Source organism: Bos indicus, chromosome 15, assembly GCF_029378745.1.
Source record: "Bos indicus isolate NIAB-ARS_2022 breed Sahiwal x Tharparkar chromosome 15, NIAB-ARS_B.indTharparkar_mat_pri_1.0, whole genome shotgun sequence".
Classification (NCBI taxonomy): domain Eukaryota; kingdom Metazoa; phylum Chordata; class Mammalia; order Artiodactyla; family Bovidae; genus Bos; species Bos indicus.
Window position 1 is genome coordinate 80,692,341 of NC_091774.1, and position 20,077 is coordinate 80,712,417.

The 20,077-nt window shown below is 40.7% G+C and overlaps 1 protein-coding gene across 2 annotated transcripts in view; it reads left to right on the top strand.

Moving 5' to 3' along the window:
- Positions 1-747: 747 nt before the first annotated feature.
- Positions 748-20,077, top strand: part of LOC109570060 (fatty acid desaturase 2-like protein FADS2B) — a 41,157-nt gene continuing 21,827 nt past the window's right edge. For both annotated transcript variants that reach the window (XM_019975887.2, XM_070803212.1), the window contains exons 1-4: positions 748-1,068; positions 11,606-11,716; positions 17,781-17,978; positions 19,728-19,829. In XM_019975887.2, coding sequence (XP_019831446.2) covers positions 748-1,068; positions 11,606-11,716; positions 17,781-17,978; positions 19,728-19,829 — 732 coding nt within the window. The remainder of the gene's footprint in view (positions 1,069-11,605; positions 11,717-17,780; positions 17,979-19,727; positions 19,830-20,077) is intronic.

The following is a 20,077-nucleotide window of genomic DNA, read 5'->3' on the forward strand; positions in this document are numbered from 1 at the left end:
AAAAGGGTGGGATGGGGAGGGAGACGCAAAGGATATGGTCATACCTGTGGCTGATTCTTGTTGATGTATGACAGAAAGCCACAAAATTCTGTAAAGCAATTATCCTTCAGTTCAAATTTTTAAAAAAAAAAAAATTTTTTAAGTAATCTGAGAAAAGCAGAATAAAAGGAAAATTTCCAATCTTAACAACAATAAAGAAAGAACATTTCCCAATTCCAGGAGGCGTTCATATCCTCCTAGAGGTTTTGCAAGCTTCTGCTTATGTGTTGAATTAAAACAACTCTTCCTTTCAATGGGGGAGAGCTAATGAGCCTGACCCAGAATGATGCCAGTGCAGGCAGTCAGCAAAGAAGGAGCCCAGCCCCTCCTCCCAGGGGTCAGGCCACACCATCCTCTGGGCTGTGATTGGCTCCAGCTCTTGACTAAGAGACACTTGATGAATAAGAACTCTGCTAAAAGATCAGCCAGCAGAGAGAGAGAAGAGAGAAAGGTAGACTAACATTCTGGGGTGCGGGGAAAGGTAGTACAGTCTTCATCAGGACAAAAAAAGACTCAGGACAGAGAAGTGAGAAGCTGGGAAGGAGTTTACTATCAGGTTTGCCAAGAGTCAAGTAGGCTAAAAAGTTTTCTGTGTAGGCTTCTTACTTCATGGAATAAAAGGAGAGGGAAAAGGTCATTCTGTAGTTCAATCAGGTGAGAATTAGAAATTCCAGGTGTCAAGTCAGAAATTCTAAAAGTACAAAGACAATGACGTTTGAAGAAAAGCCTGAGGGCAATGGGAGCCTTGTGGATGAGAACCAGCTGGACCTGAGTGCGAAGCATCAGGCAAATGGGAAACCAGCAGCAAGTGGGAGAGCCAAGCTCCCTGCAAGGCAGGAGGCAAACGCAAAGTGCGGCTTGCCCAGCAAAAGCCTCAGCACGTACACCTGGCAGGAGATCCAGAGACACAATCAGAAGACTGACAAGTGGCTGGTGATCAATCGCAAGGTCTACGATGTTACTGGCTGGGCGGACAGGCATCCCGGTGGGCGGCGGGTCCTCAACCACTGCGCTGGGGAAGACGCCACGGTAAGGAGCTCAAAGTCTGCCCTCTCTCTCTCCCTGTCCCAGCTGCTGGGTGGCTGGGACCTTGACTGTCTTTCCAAAAGCATTTCAAGTACACGTTCAAGTTCCATGATCACTCATCTCCTCCCAAACCAATTTTTCAGGATTCCTATCCAGAAAAACCTTGAAAGCTAATTAAGCCTCAAGATCTAGCTATTATTTGCACTAGGTTGGGGGTGGGCTCAGATGCTGACAGTAGATACTATGTGTATTTCAGGTTTTAGTTTTTGTTCTTGGCATTATGTTTTTTTGTTTTGTTTTGTTTTGAAATGTAGTTATTGTCTTATAAGAAGAAAATTACAAATAGGTGAGTAAAATCTGGAAAAGACGTCTTCACCCAAGTAGAAATTTCTCAGACTCCTACAACTGGAGTGCATGAAACAGACAGCAGTTCATCTGGCAAGCATCAAAATGTTGGACAATGTTTAAAGCATACAGTGACACAGGCTTTTAGACTTTGTAGAGTTCTTTTTTGTCCTGTAGTTCATTCAGTGTGATACAGGTAATACAGCCCACTTTTATGGAAGAAGTAACTGAAATCAGAATGGTTAAGTGACTGACCCAAGTTCACCCAGCCAGCACATCTCAGGTTCAAAATACTTATCTTTCTTAACTTTCAGTCTTAACCACTTTCCTTCACTGTTTTTTCTCATAACTTTCCTCCTCCAAAATAGCTGAAAAAATAGACTTTCAGTGGATGCCTAAAATACCACGCATCACATATGTTAAGTAGCTTTCAGTTCAGTTCAGTTCAGTTGCTCAATTGTGTCCGACTCTTTGCGACCACATGAATCGCAGCACACCACGCCTCCTTGTCCATCACCAACTCCCGGAGTTCACTCAAACTCCTGTCCATTGAGTCGGTGATGTGATCCAGCTATCTCATCCTCTGTCGTCCCCTTCTCCTCCTGCCCTCAATCCCTCCCAGCATCAGGGTCTTTTCAAATGAGTCACCTCTTCGCATCAGGTGGCCAAAGTATTGGAGTTTCAGCTTTAGCATCAGTCCTTCCAAAGAACACCCAGGACTGATCTCCTTTAGAATGGACTGGTTGGATCTCCTTGCAGTCCAAGGGACTCTCAAGAGTCTTCTCCAACACCACACTTCAAAAGCATCAATTCTTTGGTGCTCAGCTTTCTTCACAGTCCAACTCTCACATCCATACAGCCACATTCAACTCTTTGCAACCCTATGGACCACATCCCGCCAGGCACCTCTGTCCTTGGGATTCTCCAGGCATGAATACTGGATTGGGTTGCCATGCTCTTTTCCAGGGGATCTTCCTGACCCAGGGATCGAACCTGTATCTCTTACCTCTCTAGGAATGGCAGGAGTGCTCTTTACCATTAGCACCACTTGGAAGCCTTAAGATACCATAGACACATTCAAAGGCATGACCTCACTTAAACCTCACCATAAGGAAAGTGAATGGTGTTCCCATATTAAAGATGAAAAAAACTGATGCTAAAACATGAAAATAATGTATCTCACAGTCCACAAATAACAGCGACAAATTCTTAAATCAGATAGTTTTTTTTTTACCATAAAGCCCTTTATAGCTGATCTTAAAAATAAAATTCCCATTTAATATTGAAGAGGGATGTTTCTCAATCCTTAAATACATTTAGGAATCCCTTCTAAAATATTCTATAAGAAAGTTGGTTTTAGCCCAATTAGGAACTTTTTCTCCATATTATACACATGAAGAAATGGAGAATAAAAGGTGTTAAATAAACTAATTCAAGATTAGAAAATTAGCATATTATAGAAATTTAAACAGATTATTTTTATGTTACCCTGGCTCCGAGGTTAAAGCGTCTGCCTGCAATGCGGGAGACCTGGGTTCAATCCCTGGGTTGGGAAAATCCCCTGGAGAAGGAAATGGTAACACACTCCAGTATTCTTGCCTGGAGAATCCCATGGACAGAGGAGTCTGGTGGGCTACCGTCCACGGGGTTGCAAAGAGTCGGACACGACTTCACTCTCACTTTCACTTATTGTTTTCATGTTAGTATATAATTTTTCCAACTGGTTTCGGAGCATAGGATTAAAAATACTGATTCATGAAGCTCTGCTCTGTGAGTGTTACCTGACTGATAAAAACAGAATACACAAACATATGGCAAGTTTGCAAAGTAAGGAAGATTTTGTTTTTTGACACTAACAACGTCTTCTTTCCCCAATTCTCATTTTCCCCAAATTTCTCAACTTCTCTGTCTAATCAGGGTCTTCTACCATCTTCTTGTCTTGATTATGCAGTCAGAGGAATGCCTTTATGAACAGACCCTTCCACATCCCCACCACTCCAATCTGATCTGATATTTTTAAACCAAAGCTCAACCTTTTCCTGGGAAAGTGTGCATGAGCTTGTAGTCCATGGTGGGAGTCTCACATGTGTCAGGAAGACCCTAAGAAGCCAGAGAGCTGAGGATAGAAGAAGCCAAGTTACAAGCATTTGTGTAAGAATTGGGAGAAAAATTAACAAAAATAAAGGGGAAACATACTTGTTGATGAATGACAGAAAACCACAAAATTCTGTAAAGCAATTCTACTTCAATTAAAAAAAATAATAAAGTGGCAAAAAAGAGGAAAAAATACCACAGATCTCATCTCCACAACACAAAGGAAATGTGGACGATGCTTTTCTAACACAAGTCACAGAATCAGCTCAGAAGCTGTGTTGGAAAAATATGTACCTTCAACCACCTTGCATATAACTGGTAGACATAGCTTGCAGAAAGCAGCTCAGCTGATGAATTTGCAATTTGCTGGTGAGTTTTTATCTTCCAGAAGTTAGAGAAAGACCATGATTCTGCATCTAATTCTAGTCAACAAGAAATAATTAATTAATAAAATAGAAACAATCAGAACCTTATGGGAAAATACCCACAACACCTCAGGATTTGTGTCTTAAGGACGAACACCCTAAGTGTGGTCAGTCATGTACCCTGGACTTTGAGAAGGCAGATCCAGAATGTTCAGAGAAAAGTCTCCAGAGGATGGCTAGAGAAGAATGGAAGGGTGCCAGGAGAATTCTGACAACCATGGTATTCCATGGCCACTCAGAGTACATGGAGCCTGAGGTGCAGTATACTGGTTATACAAGCCTGGGAAAGTCCCTGAGATGCTCTGGAACTCAGCTTCATCATCTGTGTAACGGGAACGGCCTTACCCATCTAATTAGGAAATGAGACTAAAGCTTGTAAAGTGTTTAGCATAATACCAGATGCACTTTTCATTAAATCATAGCTATTGTTATTCATATCACACCTCCATAGACTCAGATGTGTAAGTCACATTTCCTGTTTACCACCTGCTTAGAAATCCTGATTGTTTGTTGCCAACTGGGAACAGAGGAGTATGTGGTGGAGAAACGGCATGATTCTAAGGAAGGAGGGAAGAGCATGAAGTCAGAGAACCTGAGGTCAGACGCTCTCTCTCTACAGCCCAAAGTGTTTGCAGGCTGTGCCCTGAAAGGCAAATGTGCACCAACATATGATCTCTATGCACAAGCCCTGGCCCATAGCTACACCTTCCCAGAGCGGGGCATCTTTCCTTATTTACACAGAAACTCTTCTCCAAGCCTCCATCCTTCTCAAGAAAAGTACCTAATGATACCAAGATAGCTTGTTCCATAGGGTCACTATTCATTCATTCATTCATGTGGTCAATCATTCTAAAACTTTTTTAGGTGTCCAGTCTAATGACTAAGAGTACAAATTTGAAAATAAAACTGGTGTGGTTTGCATCTGGGCTCCACCACTTACTAGGAATGTGCTGAGGAGCTTGCTGAAGCTCTTGGAGCCTCAGCTCCTTTATCTAGAAAGTGGGATAATGATACTTCTATCTTAGTATGGTTGTCAAAGTCAGCAGAGATAAAATAAAGGTTTTCTTCTTATACCTGGCACAGATTAAATATTCAAAAAACGGTGTTTAGTATTACTTAGATAAGTAATTACTGAGATAAGTTGTCATTTTGTCCAAGGAATTTTACTAGGAAAAATAAGTATTATACAAAACACAGGCACATCAATTCCTGTTATTGCACACATTATTTATCTGATATTTTCAAATTATATGGTTTAAACCTAATGTACAGTGCTAATAACTAAAGTTGAGGCTCAGATCTTCTCACCTAGAAAAGCTTACCTAGGGAAAGCCAGAAACAACCTATAAGCCCAACAAGAAGAGTTAATTATATAGATTACAATATGCCCATATGAAGCATGCTGCATGCTAAGTTGCACTAAGTTTCTTCAGTCATGTCTGACTCTGGGCAACCATATGGACTATAGCCCACTAGGCTCGTCTGTCCTTGGCGATTCTCCAGGCAAGAATACTGGAGTGGGTTGTCCTGTCCTCCTCCAGGGGAATCTTCCCTACCCAGGGATCGAACCTGCATCTCATATGTCTCCTTCATTGGCAGGTGGGTTCTTTACCACTAACACCCACCTGGGAAGTCCCAAGTTTTATAAGTAAGTCAACAATATTTCTGGGCTCCACAAAAGAAGCAAGCACAATCTTATGAGGTGTGGACAAGAGCAACATGTTCAGAACAAAGAAGTCAGGGTTATTATCCAACGTGCACAGTCAGCCACCTCCTTGTGTCTGAACATCGTGCTCTGAGAGGGACACTGAGAAACTTGAACTCTTCATCAGAGTAAAAATCCAATATGACAGGAAAAAGATGACAAAAACTTAGAGGAAATACAGCAAAATGTGTTTCAACTGCTTGGAAGACTGCAAGGTGGAAGACGTTAGAGCTGTGTGCAAGTCCAAAAGACTCATATGGAATCAGCAGAGGCAAGGCTGGGGCGGGGCAAGAGAGGATGTGTACAGAGGTGGCATATAAATCAGGTTCACGTCGTGAATAAGCACGAGCAGAATTTGTGTCCCAACTTGGCCACATCCTTTGCTTAGCACAATCCTGGTCAATATGATGGCTTGAGGATGAGAAGAGGGGAAGGAGGAAGAGAGGATGAAGGGTGTGGGAGGTAAAGAAAGAGACAAGAGAAGGAGAAGAGGGAGAAAGGGTCTTGAGTTCTGAGCGAAGGACTCTGGATTTTACCATCACTGTAGGTCTTCCTCTCCTCCCACTGCAGGTAATGACACTTCTCTAGCCCAGCATCCCTCCCTACACCCAATCCTACAAGGAAACCTAGCTGTTTGTAAAAGGAAAGTTGTCATCAGTAATAACTGCATCTTTTGTGGGCTGTCAACATTTTTTTACTTTAAAATTAAATTTTAATTTGATTCTCATTTGAATGATGGTTGAAGTTGAAAAACAGTTACAAGAGCAAAGAGACAAGTGCACTTAAAGTGCTAATGGGTGACAATGGCCATGAAGAGGGACTCTTTTTCAAACATCAGCCTGGTAGTTAAGTAAAGGTTGAAGATCAAGAAGAGTTAGTCAAGGCAGAATGGATACAGGTATCCGTATGGCTGAGTCCCTTTGCTGTCCACCTGAAGCTATCACAGCATTGTTAATAGGCTATAGTCCCATGTAAAATATTTTTTTTTAAAAAAGAGTCAAAATGAAGGAAGGAGTCCAGGGAACATGCTGAAGTCCTGAATAAGGCACTGACAACAGAAATGAGGAAGAGAGGATGGATAACCAGGAGACATAATTTATAATAGGGGATAAGTGGCTGGGTAAGTAAGCAGGAGTAAGGAGTCTAAACTGTCTGATGGATGCCTTATGTAGGTAGGTGGGTGGCAGTTGCCATTACGAGATAATGAAGCCAGGAAGATGAGCAGGTTTGGTGGGGACAGTGGAGATAGAGAAAGTCTGGCCTGGAGCTTAGTTAAGTATATCACAGGAAAAAATCTCAACTAAGGAAAGTTCTCAAATGATAGAGTGAGTTATTACAAATAATAATAATAACCCTCTGTTTATCCATGTAGGTGGAGGGGAATCTTGGTGACTTCATGTAAACATTCTCCACTCCAAAGTGGCTCTTTTCCACAACGAAGGCAAAGACTATATTCTCCCCATAAATTAGCCTACTCAAAACTTGTGATCTCCCAGAAATACGAGGGACCTTGATTTAGCATTTGCCTTGAAACAGGTGAGATCTGAAAAGGAACCAGAAAAGGAACTACCCAAAGGTGTAGGAATGGGTGTCTGTGGCTGGGTATTGAATATTCTGGTGAGTTTTTTATTTTTATTTTTTTGGCTGTGCTGCAAGGCGGGTGGGACCTTAGTTGCCCAACAGGGATGGAACCCACACCCTCCATTGGAAGCATGGAGTCTTAACTACCAGACTGACAGGGAAGTCCCCTGTGAGCTTTTTGAGATAAGTAAATCAAAATCTATGTTCTAGTTATATTGTTTTGTGACTATATACATATATTCACCATGGGTGGGTGTTTTATTTTTCTGAATTTGGGGAAGTTTCAACCCACTTCAGATGAACCAAATAATAATAATATAAAAGTATCATCATTTAATGGCATCTGATTCCAAAGTTTAAGCTCTTTGATGCTAGGCTAAGTCTTGAGCAAGGTTTTGTAACGACTGAATAAATGAGCCTATGGAGCAGACTAAGTAGTGTCCACAGTTAGAAAACAAATCGAAGCTTCCGAGATTAAGCAATTTTCCCAATATAAACAACATACTGCACTGCTCCCTATACTGTATTTTGGTGTAAATTTAATGGGCACACACTTTGATTGATTGCAGAACAATATTTGGCAAATGGAGTGTCTCCTGAATTTCAACCCACACATGCCCTCTAGGCCAAGTGCCTTGATGCGGGGCACAGCCTGTATACAGTAGTTAAGATGTAAGGACATGATCCTTCTCAGGCCTTCTCACTTTACATACTTGTCTCTCCCACTAGGGATCATACTGCTCTTCCAATAAAGGACATCTTTCCAGCCCCCATTAAATAACAGCAAAAAATCAGCAGGATTTCCAAAGTCACTGTGAAAGCAAAGATAATCACATCTTTCCTCTGTGTTGATACTGTTTGGGAAATAATCAGTGTTAAGAAGAGCTACAGTATAAATTTATGAATAGGTTAGGAAATAGAGATGATGGTTGAGAAGTGAATCAAAAGATAACAGATGAAAATGAGAAATGATAAAGTAGTTAAAAGTCAGAAAATAGAGATGCTGAGAGTGGGGAAGAGACAGCAATGCTTAAGACCCATATCCTTTGAACTCAATACTTCTCAACTTTCTCCTTTTTAGAGAAGTCATATACTGCTCTATTCATTCACCCTTTCCTTGTTCATCAGACATCTCTTGATTACATGTCATATTCCAGGCACAGCGAAAAACATCAGGTATAATTTAATCAATAGTGCATGGTCCCAGTCTTCCAAAAAGTCAAAAGGCACTGGAGAAGGCCTTTGTGAATACAAAGATTCACTGCAACATCATTTGAAAAACTTTAGGAACAAAGTGTAATGGGAGCCCAGAAGAGATCATAAATAACTTTCCTGACTGTGTTAGGAAGGCATATTTCATCTGGATGTTCAAGAATGAGAAGGAACTTTTAAGCAGAAAAAAAAAAATGGAGGAAAGCAGTCAAGGCAAAGGGAGCAGTATGTATCACAAAGCTTCAGAACTATACAGGGTCATGGAATGTTTACTGAGTAGGGAGAGTTCCATTGGACAGGATGAGGCATGAAGGGTATGGTGAGAGGTAAACCTGGAGAAGTAGGTTGGGGCCACAGACAAAGTGATGCACGTCGTTAAAACCTAAGATGGGGAAATACTTTACTAACTGCCTAGCATGCATATACTGATCTTAACATCCTCCCAAAACAATCTTGTGTCATCCTTCTTTCAGGAAAAGAACTGTACATATTAAGGCTGGAATGGACCTTTATGGCTTCCTGGCTTTAAAGCCACATAGCCTTGAGTTCAAATCCTGGCTCTCCCACTTACTGTGGCAATGTTCTGAGATTTGGAATCTTTATATGTATAACAAACATGATGGAACCTCACAGAAGTAAGTTGATATTTATGAATTGGCTCATAGAGCACCTTGTACACAGGATACACTAAAAAAAATGGTATTACTCCCTCTCCCTTTCATTTACCCCTGGACTTTCCTCAGGAGGAACACACTTGCCAAATAATGTTAATTGAAAAAAAAAAAAAAACAATAACTCATTTTTGAAGGTCTTTTGAGAAGGAGATTTCACAACGTACTCAAGTATCTAGACTCTAATAGGGAATTCCTTCAAACAATATTCTAAGACTACCTAAGCCACTTTTGTACTGCCCATTAATACAATGAAAAGAGTTCCACACAGCAGGGAAATTCTTATTCTTCTGGAAAACTCTGTAGGTCTTCAGGCTCTGTTGTCGCAGTATTGACCTGTGAATCTTGCTGAAGAACAGAAGAAACAGTGAACCCAGAGGAATATTAGCATCAGCACACTGTTCCAGGGCTCTGGATGACTGCTCAGAGTAAGATGCAAATGCAGGGCCTCACACCTCCTCTACACTCTGATCTTGATCCCTCAGAATGTTTCTCACCCTCATCTCTTCCTTAACAGCAGGCAGAACATGATTTTTCAGTATGGGCCACCCTGAAATGTTTTAGTCACATAGTTAATCACCGAATGACTCTCATCCTGGTTAGGTAAACTAACTTTAGGGTCATTGAATGTGACAATGAAAACACATCTTTGAGAGCAGCATTTCCCAAGGCGGTCAGAGAAAGTGTACAAAGGCAGAATGAACAATAGAGCCTGGACTGGTTCTAGCAGATACAAATCCCTTCTTACATCACTGAATCTAGAAAAGTGATTCTAAAGAGTTGATACTGCACCCTTCTGAATAACCTCATTCATTATATATATACACATACAAGCCTACACATATGGACATGCTTTATGTGTCGGCTTGTATGTAGTTCTAGATATATCTAAAGTTGCTTTAGATTTTGAAGATGGAGGGTTCATTGTATTCACTAAAACAATTCAGAGCTCACTCTGAGTGGAGTATGGAAAGAAACTCTCTGAACAGTTATATTTTACTGAAGAGAAGGAAGGCAGGTAGCTCTTATCGAGGTGTGTCTTAGTCACTCAGTCATGTACAACTCTGTGCAACACCGTGGACTGTAGCCCACTAGGCTCCTCTGTCCATGGAATTCTGCAGGCAAGAATACTGGAATGGGTTGCCTTTTTCTTCTCCAGGGGATCTTCCCAACCCAGGGATCTAACCGGGGTCTCCTGCATTGCAGTCAGATTCTTTATCATCTGAGCCACCAGGGAAGCCTAGAGGTATATATATAGGAAAGAGAACTAATATGTTTGAGAATTTACTATAAACCTCTCAGATTCTAATCAATTCACTTAATTTTTATAATAACTTTATAAATTGAGTAGCTATTACCTTCACTCCCGTGTTAGGGAAGAGAAAACAGGAGCATGGGCTGGTCAAGAGACTTGTCCACAATTGCACAGCAAGTGTAGAACTTAAGTGTAGGAAGGCTGCTCGGGGATCCAGTTTCCTAATCAGCACTATGCAACACCACCACTCCAGGGTATTGTGTATGGATTCCACATATTCAAATTAAAACCTTGGTTATTTTTCTTCATATTAGTCATTCCTATTCTCAAAGCCATAATAGCAAGAAGTCCAGTATCTTACACTTGGGGAAGCCTCCTTCCCCCTAAAGCAGTTTAAATCCCTGGAGAAAAAAAAAAGTCTATCTCTTATTTCCAAACTTAAGCAGGACATGAGAACCAACACTGCTTCTCATAGCCACTTGGAGTTACTACTTAACATGGGAATGGAGTTGGAAAAAATATAGTTGGTCAGCTCTATTTTGTGCCTGTCTCCAGCCCCTACAGAGAATGCCATGGTGTTTTTTGTTTGTTTGTTTGTTTTGTTTCTGTTTTTTTTTTTTAGAAAGAGTGCTAAGGCTCCTTCAGTGATAAACTTAACCAAGAAAGTGCCACTTTAGACAACTAAGGATTCGAGGGCTTTGCTCCCATGCTCTCTTAGATGTTTGTTATCATCAACTTTAACTTGTCTTTCCTTGGAAATAACTTAATTCAAGGACCTCTGTCCCCTGGTCCTTGACCAAGAACCAAAAGGGAAACTCTGAGAGATGTGATTTGCATAGGCAGTCTTGGTTGCTGCATGCTCCAAACAATGTGGGCAACTCCCACACCAAGCCTGAGGTTTGACTCTAAAGATTCACCATGGCCCATAATCTCAAAGCCAACTACTGCTTCTGGGCTCAATAAAATAAACAACGATCTCTTCCAATGCTTGGAGATCAACTTTCTACCCAGGACTTGCCTAGTAAGCCATGTACTCAGTGGGTGGATCTCCAGTGTGAGGCTTTCATAGAGGAATTTCAAGGGTAATTCTGATCAACGAACTGGAAGTGTCAACCTAGAGTTAGAAGTAAATGCTCTATAAGATAATCTTTGCTGATTCGTAAGATCGGTACAGAATGAGGTAAGAAAGGGGAGATAATCTGTGTGTAAGCGTGTCATTTTTAAGCCTCTAACAGTTCTCTCTGATTCACAGGACGTCTTCAGAGCCATGCATCCAGACCCTGACATTGTGCGGTTGTACCTTAAACCACTGCTCATTGGAGAGCTTGCTCCAGAAGAGCCCAATCAGGAGAGAAACAAAAACGTGAGTGAGGTCTCGGGACTCAAGAGTATGTGGAGGGATGGGGATGAGGTATATTACAGGGCCAATTTATCATTTTCTGTGGGAAACCAGCCATCCTGCCTGGGAGGGCCTGCAATGGCATAAATGAGAGGATTCCAAGTATTTCAAAGCAGTGTCATCCTCCTGAGATCCTCAGAATTCTTAAACCTCTGAGAAACAAAGGAATGGGATGCGTGCCCTGTGCCAAACAGTAATTCCATGTTTCTAACCACCTACTTCTTGGCATGAAACTTACACATAACTTCTCTTTTTCCATGACTGCTTATAATTCTTTGATGTTCCCTGTTAAACCAGTTTCCATGAGAGCAGAAACTATGTCAATTCTGCTCATCCCTGAGTCCTCAATACCTACTGGCACAGGATTGGACCTGCAGTAGGAATTCCATAAATAGCTGTTGAGTCAATGATGTGACTATATCCTAGCTATAGTTCTTTTTACAATTGGAGAAATTACAGTTCCAGGAGAATAAACTACCCTCTGAAAAGCAAAGAACAGGAACTCCAGTTCACCTCTCTCTGGCTCCAAACCTTTGGGTATTCCCCACGAAAAGCACCACTTTTCTTTTGCCAAGACTTTGGTTGACTGAAAAACTGTCTTCAGAAGGCAGGGCCTCCATAAGACTAGACTTCACTAGAATGGTTGCGCTTAAAGGGATTTTAGCTAATATTAAGCACTGTGGGGGTTTTTTTGTGGTTTTTTTTGTTTGTTTGTTTGTTTGTTTTTTGCACTTCATGTTTTAAAACAGCTTACAGTTGTACCATTCTTTTGAAATATTTTGTACAAAGTGGTGAACCAGATATCACTGTGCGGCAGAAAGAATAAGAATTACATTTCCACTTAAAGAAATGAAGAAACAAACTCACAAGGGGATAGGAGGAATCTGAGGAGAGAGGACTGGTTACGTGCAGGCCCAAGACGAATACTTAGGCTGACTCCTGGGGCCCATGTGCATCCCTCAAGGCTGTGTGTCAGGAAGCAATGCACTGTACTGAGACGAGTGGGCCACCAGGCACACAGCCTGGACACATAGCCCTGTTCCTATGACAAGGTGTAGGAGCCGAGCTGCCGTTGTTCGGTCAGTGAGTCATGTCTGACTCTTTGTGACCCTGTGAACTGCAGCATGCCAGGCCTTCATGTTCCTACACTAGCTCCCAGAGTTTGCTCAAACTCATGTCCATTGAGTCCATGATGCCATCCAACCATCTCATCCTCTGTCTCCCTCTTCTCTTCCCACACTCAACCTTTCCAGGCACCAGGGTCTTTTCCACTGAGTTGGTTCTTCCCATCAGGTGGCCAGTGTATGAGCTTCAGCTTAACCATCAGTCATTTCAATGAATATTCAGGGTTGATTTCCTATAGGACTGACAGGTTTGATCTCCATGCTGTCCAAGGGACTCTCAAGAGCTATGGGGAGGGAGGAGGGAGGAGGGTTCAGGATGGGGAGCACATGTATACCTGTGATGGATTCATTTTGATATTTGGCAAAACTAATACAATTATGCAAAGTTTAAAAATAAAATAAAATTTTAAAAAAAAGAGAGTCTTCTCCAACACCACAGTTCAAAAGCAACAATTCTTTGGTGCACAACCTTCTTTCTGGTCCAACTCTCACATCTATAAATGACTACTGGAAAACCCATAACTTTGACTATATGGACCTTTGTTGGCAAAGTAAGGTCTCTGCTTTTTAATATGCTATCTACGTTTGTCACCGCTTTTATTCCAAGGAGCAAGCATCTTTTAATTTCATGGCTGCAGTCACCAGCTGCAGTGATTTTTGGAGCCCAAGAAAATAAACTCTGTCACTGTTTCTATTATTTCACCATCTAGTTGCCATGAAGTGATTGGGCTGAATGCCATGATCTTCATTTTTTAAATGTTGAGTTTGAAGCCAGCTTTTTTACCCTCCTCTTTCACTTTCATCAACAGACTCTTTAGTTCCCCTTCACTTTCTGCCATTAGAGTGGTATGATCTTCTTATCTGAAGTTGTTGATATTTCTCCCAGCAATCTTGATTCCAGCTTCTGCTTCATCCAGCACAGCATTTCACATGATGTACTCTGCATATAAATTAAATAATCAGGGTGACAATATACAGCCTTGATGTACTCCTTCCCCAATTTTGAACCAGTCCATTGTTCCAAGTCTGGTTCAAACTGTTGCCTCTTGAGCTGCATACAGGTTTCTCAGGAGGCAAGTCTAGTACTCCCATCTCATTAAGAATTTTCCACAGCTTGTTGTGATCCACATGGTCAAAGGCTTTAGCATAGTCAGTGAAGCAGAAGTAGATGTCTTTTGGAATTCCCTTGCTTTCTCTATGATCCAACAGATGTTAGCAATTTGATTGCTGGTTCCTCCGTATTTTCTAAATTGAGCTTGAATATCTGGAAGTTCTCAGTTCATGTACTGTTGAAGCCTAGCTTGGATAACTTTAAGCATTACTTTGTTAGCGTGCAATTGTGCAGAAGTCTGAACATCATTTGGCATTGCCTTTCTTTGGGATTGGAACGAAAATTGATTTTTCAAGTCCTGTGGCCACTGCTGAGTTTCCCAAATTTGCTGGCATATTGAGTGCAGCACTTTCACAGCATCATCTTCTAGGATTTGAAATATCTCAGCTGAAATTCCATCACCTCTGCTAGCTTTGTTGGTAGTGATGCTTCCTAAGGCCCACTTGACTTCATATTCCAGCATGTCTGGCTCTAGGTGAGTGATCACAACACCATCGTGGTTATCTGGGTCATTAAGATCTTTTTTGTACAGTTCTTCTGTGTATTCTTGCCACCTCTTCTTGATATCTTCTGCTTCTGTTAGGTCCATATGGTTTCTGTCCTTTATTGTGCCCATCTTTGTATGAAATTCTCCCTTGGTATCTCTAATTTTCATGAAGAGATCTCTAGTCTTTCCCATTCTATTGTTTTCCTCTATTTCTTTGCATTGATCACTGTGGAAGGCTTTCTTATCTCTCCTTGCTATTCTTTGGAACTCTGCATTCAGAGAGGTATATCTTTCTTTTTCTGCTTTGCCTTTCACTTCTTTTCTCAGCTATTTGTAAGGGCTCCTCAGACACCACTTTGCCATTTTGCATTTCTTTTCCTTGGGGATGATTTTGATCACCACCTCCAGTACAATGTTATGAACCTCTGTCCATAGTTCTTCAGGCACTCTGTCTACCAGATTTTATCCCTTGAATCTATTTCTCACTTCCACTGTATAACTTCAAGGGATTTACTTCAGGTCATACCTGAATGGCCTAGTGGTTTTATCTACTTTGTTCAATTTTAGTCTGGATTTTGCAATTAGGAATTCGTGATCTGAACCACATTCAGCTCCTGGTCTTGCTTTTGCTGCCTGTATAGAGCTTCTCCATCTTTGGCTGCAAAGAATATAATCAATCTAATTTCGGTATTGACCATCTGGTGATGTCCATGTGTAGAGTCATCTATTATGTTGTTGGAAGAGGGTGTTTGTTATGACCAGTGTGTTCTCTTGGCAAAACTCTGTTAGCCTCTGCCCAGCTTCCTTTTGTACTCCAAGGCAAAGCTTGCCTGTTACTCCAGGTATGTCTTGACTTCCTACTTTTGCATTCCAATCACCTATGATGAAAGAAAGCTAAGCGCTGAAGAATTGATGCTTTTGAACTGTGGTGTTGGAGAAGACTCTTGAGAGTGTCTTGGACTGCAAGGAGATCCAGCCAGTCCATCCTAAAGGAGATCAGTCCTGGGTGTTCATTGGAAGGACTGATGCTGAAGCTGAAAGTACAATACTTTGGCCACCTGATGCAAAGAACAGGGATTTGAAAAGTCCCTGATGCTGGGATAGATTGAAGGTGGGAGGAGAAGGGGATGATAGACAATGAGATGGTTGGATGGTATCATCGACTAAATGGACATGAGTTTGAGTAAGCTCCAGGAGTTGGTCATGGATAGGGAAGCAGCGTGCAGCAGTACACTGGGTCTCAAAGAGTCGAACACGACTGAGTGACTGAACTGAACTGATGATGAAAAGGACATCTTTTTTGGTAATAGTTCTAGAAGGTCTTGTAGGTCTTCAGAGAGCCATCCAACTTCAGCTTCTTCAGCATTAGTGGTCAGGGCACAGACTTGGATTACTCTGATATTGAATGGTTTCCCTTGGAAGTGAACAGAGATCATCTTTCTTTTTTGATTTTGCACCCAAGTACTGTATTTTGGACTCTTTTGTTGACTAGCACACTTGTGTGATCTATTAAAGTTATCTATGGCCACCAGAATTATGATGTTCACGGGGCCTTTCAAGATGAGCCCATCCAGACTTTTCCCAGGCATTGGATCATTTAAAAGTATCAGTGAATTTTGAAATGAATTTTCTTCCTTCTAGGATTATGTTCATAGCTCTTTTTTATTATTATTTCAAATTTTTCTTCTCTTTTACATCTGAACAATCCAGTTTTCATTCTTATACCCTGGTCACTTTCTCAACAGTCTGAGTTTCAAACCCATTATAGTCATTAAGCTAAGGAGATATTTCTTCCCAGGCCTTTCACTGACTCTTGAGTATGATGTGCAAGTTTGTAAATCAGTGCTAGCACTTGACCTACATACATAAGCACAGTACATGTACACAGAATCAGGACTCCTCCAGCCAATGAAAAGTGAAAGTGAAGGTGCTCAGTCATGTCCGACTCTTTGTGACCCCATGGACTGCAGCCCACTAGGCTTCTCTTTCCATGGGATTCTCCAGGCAAGAATACTGGGGTGGGTTGCCATTTCCTCCTCCAGGGGATCTTCCCGACCCAGGGGTGGAACCTCGGTCTCCCACGTTGCAGGGAGACGCTTTACCCTCTGAGCCACCAGGGAAGACACACTCACTAATACCACAGGAGACCCTGTCTCATTCCTGTAGAGCTCCTGAGCATCTCACAGGAAATGCATCCTTTCAGCTAACCTAAGTGAACTCTATCTTTCATAAAGGAGTCTTTTGCACACGCTAAAGACTGGCATATTGATATGCCAGTCATAAAGCCACTGCCTGGGATTAGGATACCTAACTTACCTGAGCAGCCATGAGAAGAAAAGAAATGGATATTGTGATAAGCCAGCGACTTATCTATGTTATCAGCTGATAACATAGAAAGTAACACAGATCCATGTAGATAGCAAAGTTCCCCAAAGTATAATCAGAGATCAAACAACACGTTAATTTAAAAAGGCAACTATTATTAATAGATACACACTTCTACATATAAAACAGACAAACAACAAGGACCTACTGTTTGTCAGGGATCTATATTCAGTATCTCATAATGATCTACAATGGAATAGAATCTGAAGAAACAATATGTATACATAAACATATATATATGTTTATATATATATATATATATATATATATATTTGCTGTACACCTGAAACTAACACAACATTGTTAATCAACTAAACTTCAATAAAATTTTTTGTTCTGATAAGTAGAAAATTAATTTTGCGGGTTTTCCCCTGGCAGCCCAGTCATTAAGACTTCTCTTTTCAATATAGGGGGTGCAGGTTTGATCCCTCATCAGGGAGCCAGGATCTCACATGCCTCACAGCCAAAAAATAAAATAAAATAAAAGCAATATTGTCACAAATTCAATAAAGATTTCAAAAGAAATGATCTGCATCAAAAAAATTTTTTAATCATTTTTAAAAAGAGAATTGTTAGAGATATGTATCTCTTCATTGAACCCCCCACTCCCCAAAAAAGAAATAAATTATAAGTCCCATAACAATTTGAGGACAGTTTACAAATCACTACTCATCTGTCTCTTCTCCAGAAAAGAAAAAAATTTTCATAACTTGTTTTAAGCATTTTGCTTTTATGTTAGTTTTTTAAGGTTTGGGTTTTTTGTTTAAATTATGCCTAATTATACTTATTAAATAAATAAATATCTATTCATAAAATTAAGGTATCATAGATTAAATTATTAAAATAGATTAATAATTATGTTGATCTGTACTCCCTCTCCACTGAAGGAACTAATTCTTTTCTTGCATATTTATCTCACAGTCCCAGTTGGTAGAAGATTTCCAAGAACTGCGGAGGACATTAGAGACCATGAATATGTTCAATGCCAACCTGGGGTTCTTCTTCCTTCACCTCGCCCAGGTCTTGATTTTGGAGGCCCTGGCTTGGGTAATAGTGTGGCATTTTGGCAGTGGCTGGCTTATCACAATATTCATTTATTTTCTTCTCACAGTTGGTCAGGTGAGTAGGTATCCCAAGCCCAGGCAGGCTCTATGGGAAGCCTCAGAATTTTTTATTCTCTCTTTACACTGGTGCCAGTGGCTGCCTGGCACTTCCTGGCAAGCTAGTCATCAGTGTCTGACACCAATAAGTTTTCAAAACCTACAGGGCCCCAGTTCTCTTATCTGTAACATGGGGTAACAATTTTTTATGGAAATATTCTGAGGAGAACTAAAGAAGTTACTCTGTAGAGTACCTAGCACAGAAACTGGCACGTGGTAAATATCCTTGAGAGTTGCTGCTCTTTGCCCGACATTATCCACACAATGTCAGTAACTGAAGTTCCATTCTAGGCCATGTAACCTTCACCTTTGTCTTTCATTCATTAACCAACCAACATTTTTCATGGTTGTTCAGTGATTTTATTAAGACTATAGGCACATACATGAACTTATTTTGTTTTCTTTTTAATCGCTCAGTTGTTTCCAACCTTTTTTGACCCCATGGACTGTAACTGGCTCCCCTGTCCATGGATTTCCTCAGGCAAGAATACTGGAGTATGTTGCCATTCCCTTTACCAGGGAATCTTCCTGACCGAGATCAAATCCAAGTCTCCCATATTGCAGGCAGATTCTTTACCATCTTAGCCACCATGAAGAAAGGAAGCCCCACATTAATTTACACCTATATGTGTGTGTGTATATATATATATGTGTGTGTATATATATATGTGTGTATATATATATATATATCACTATTTATACATGATGTTTCATAATAAGAGATTCTACTAAAGATGTTATCTATCTGTATTTTTTTTAATTCCCTGAGACCCTAGCCAAAAGCCTCATTTCACCAATACTTATCAATACATCAGTCTATGAAGAGAGTCTATTTATTATTACATGATAATAGGATCATGTATTCTGCCAGAAATGGCAATCAGCAACTGGCGTGTAGCAGGGCAATTGATAAATCCTTTGAATGAAGCACAGATCTCTGAAGATGGCCTTCTATGACCACAGCACTGTATTGTGGACACAAAGGGAAACGCACCTGACCCTGCCCTTGGGAAACAGTCATCCAGGGGAGGAGCTGGTCATTGAAATATCTAGACAGGATACAAGGCAGAAGGAAAAGAAACAAGCATGTGCTCTGGGAGCAGAAAGAGGCATCTAATTCTAATTGAGGCAATTGGGGATGATTTCATGGAGAATTAACATCAGTGTTAATTACAAAATTTTATATGCTAATTTTTTTCTCGAAAAGTCAACTTGCTTTATTCTTTGAAAAGCAACTTTTAGAGTCAATAAAGGAAACAAATATTTGTTTGACTGCTTAGCATTATCAGGAATTTTACATGTATTTTGGCTGCACGACAGCTGAATGAGCAAGGTTTATTATAATCTCTGCTTCTCAGACAAAGAACTGAGTTCAGAGCTACCAACTAGCTTGCCAAGAGTTGTATAATTTGTAAAGTGGTGAAGGACAGTTTAGAGCCCAAGTTAGCCTGACTTGAAAGGCATCCTCTTTCCATTCCACACTGGAAGATTCTGACAGTGGAGAGAAGAGCATTCAAGGCTGAGAGAACCACCTGTGCAAAGGCACAGAGATGGGAAAGAACTCAGCAAGTGTGACAGATACACACTTGGCTTGAGGTCAGACAAGATCTCCCACTGTTCTCATGGGTTCCCAAACCTACCAGTGGCCTCACTTACTACTTTCTTCTTACCTTGTCAACTTCTCTGACAGTAACCCTGTCTCTTCTAGGCTCAGGATTCATTTCTGCAACATGACATGGGACACCTTTCCGTATTTAAGAAGTCCAAGTGGAACCGCCTGATGCAAAATTTTGTGATTGGTCATCTCAAGGTACAGAATGTTCCAGGAGTATGATGGGATTCTGAAAGTCATTTCACTAAGCAGTGGTTTCTACATACTTATCAGCAAAAAATATTACTACACACCCCACAAGTAGATGTAAATATACTAACAATGTACTGACTATACATATTATATATATATATATATATATATATATATATATATATATATATATATAAAATTCAGTTCAGTTTAGTTCAGTCACTCAGTCGTATCTGACTCTTTGTGACCCCATG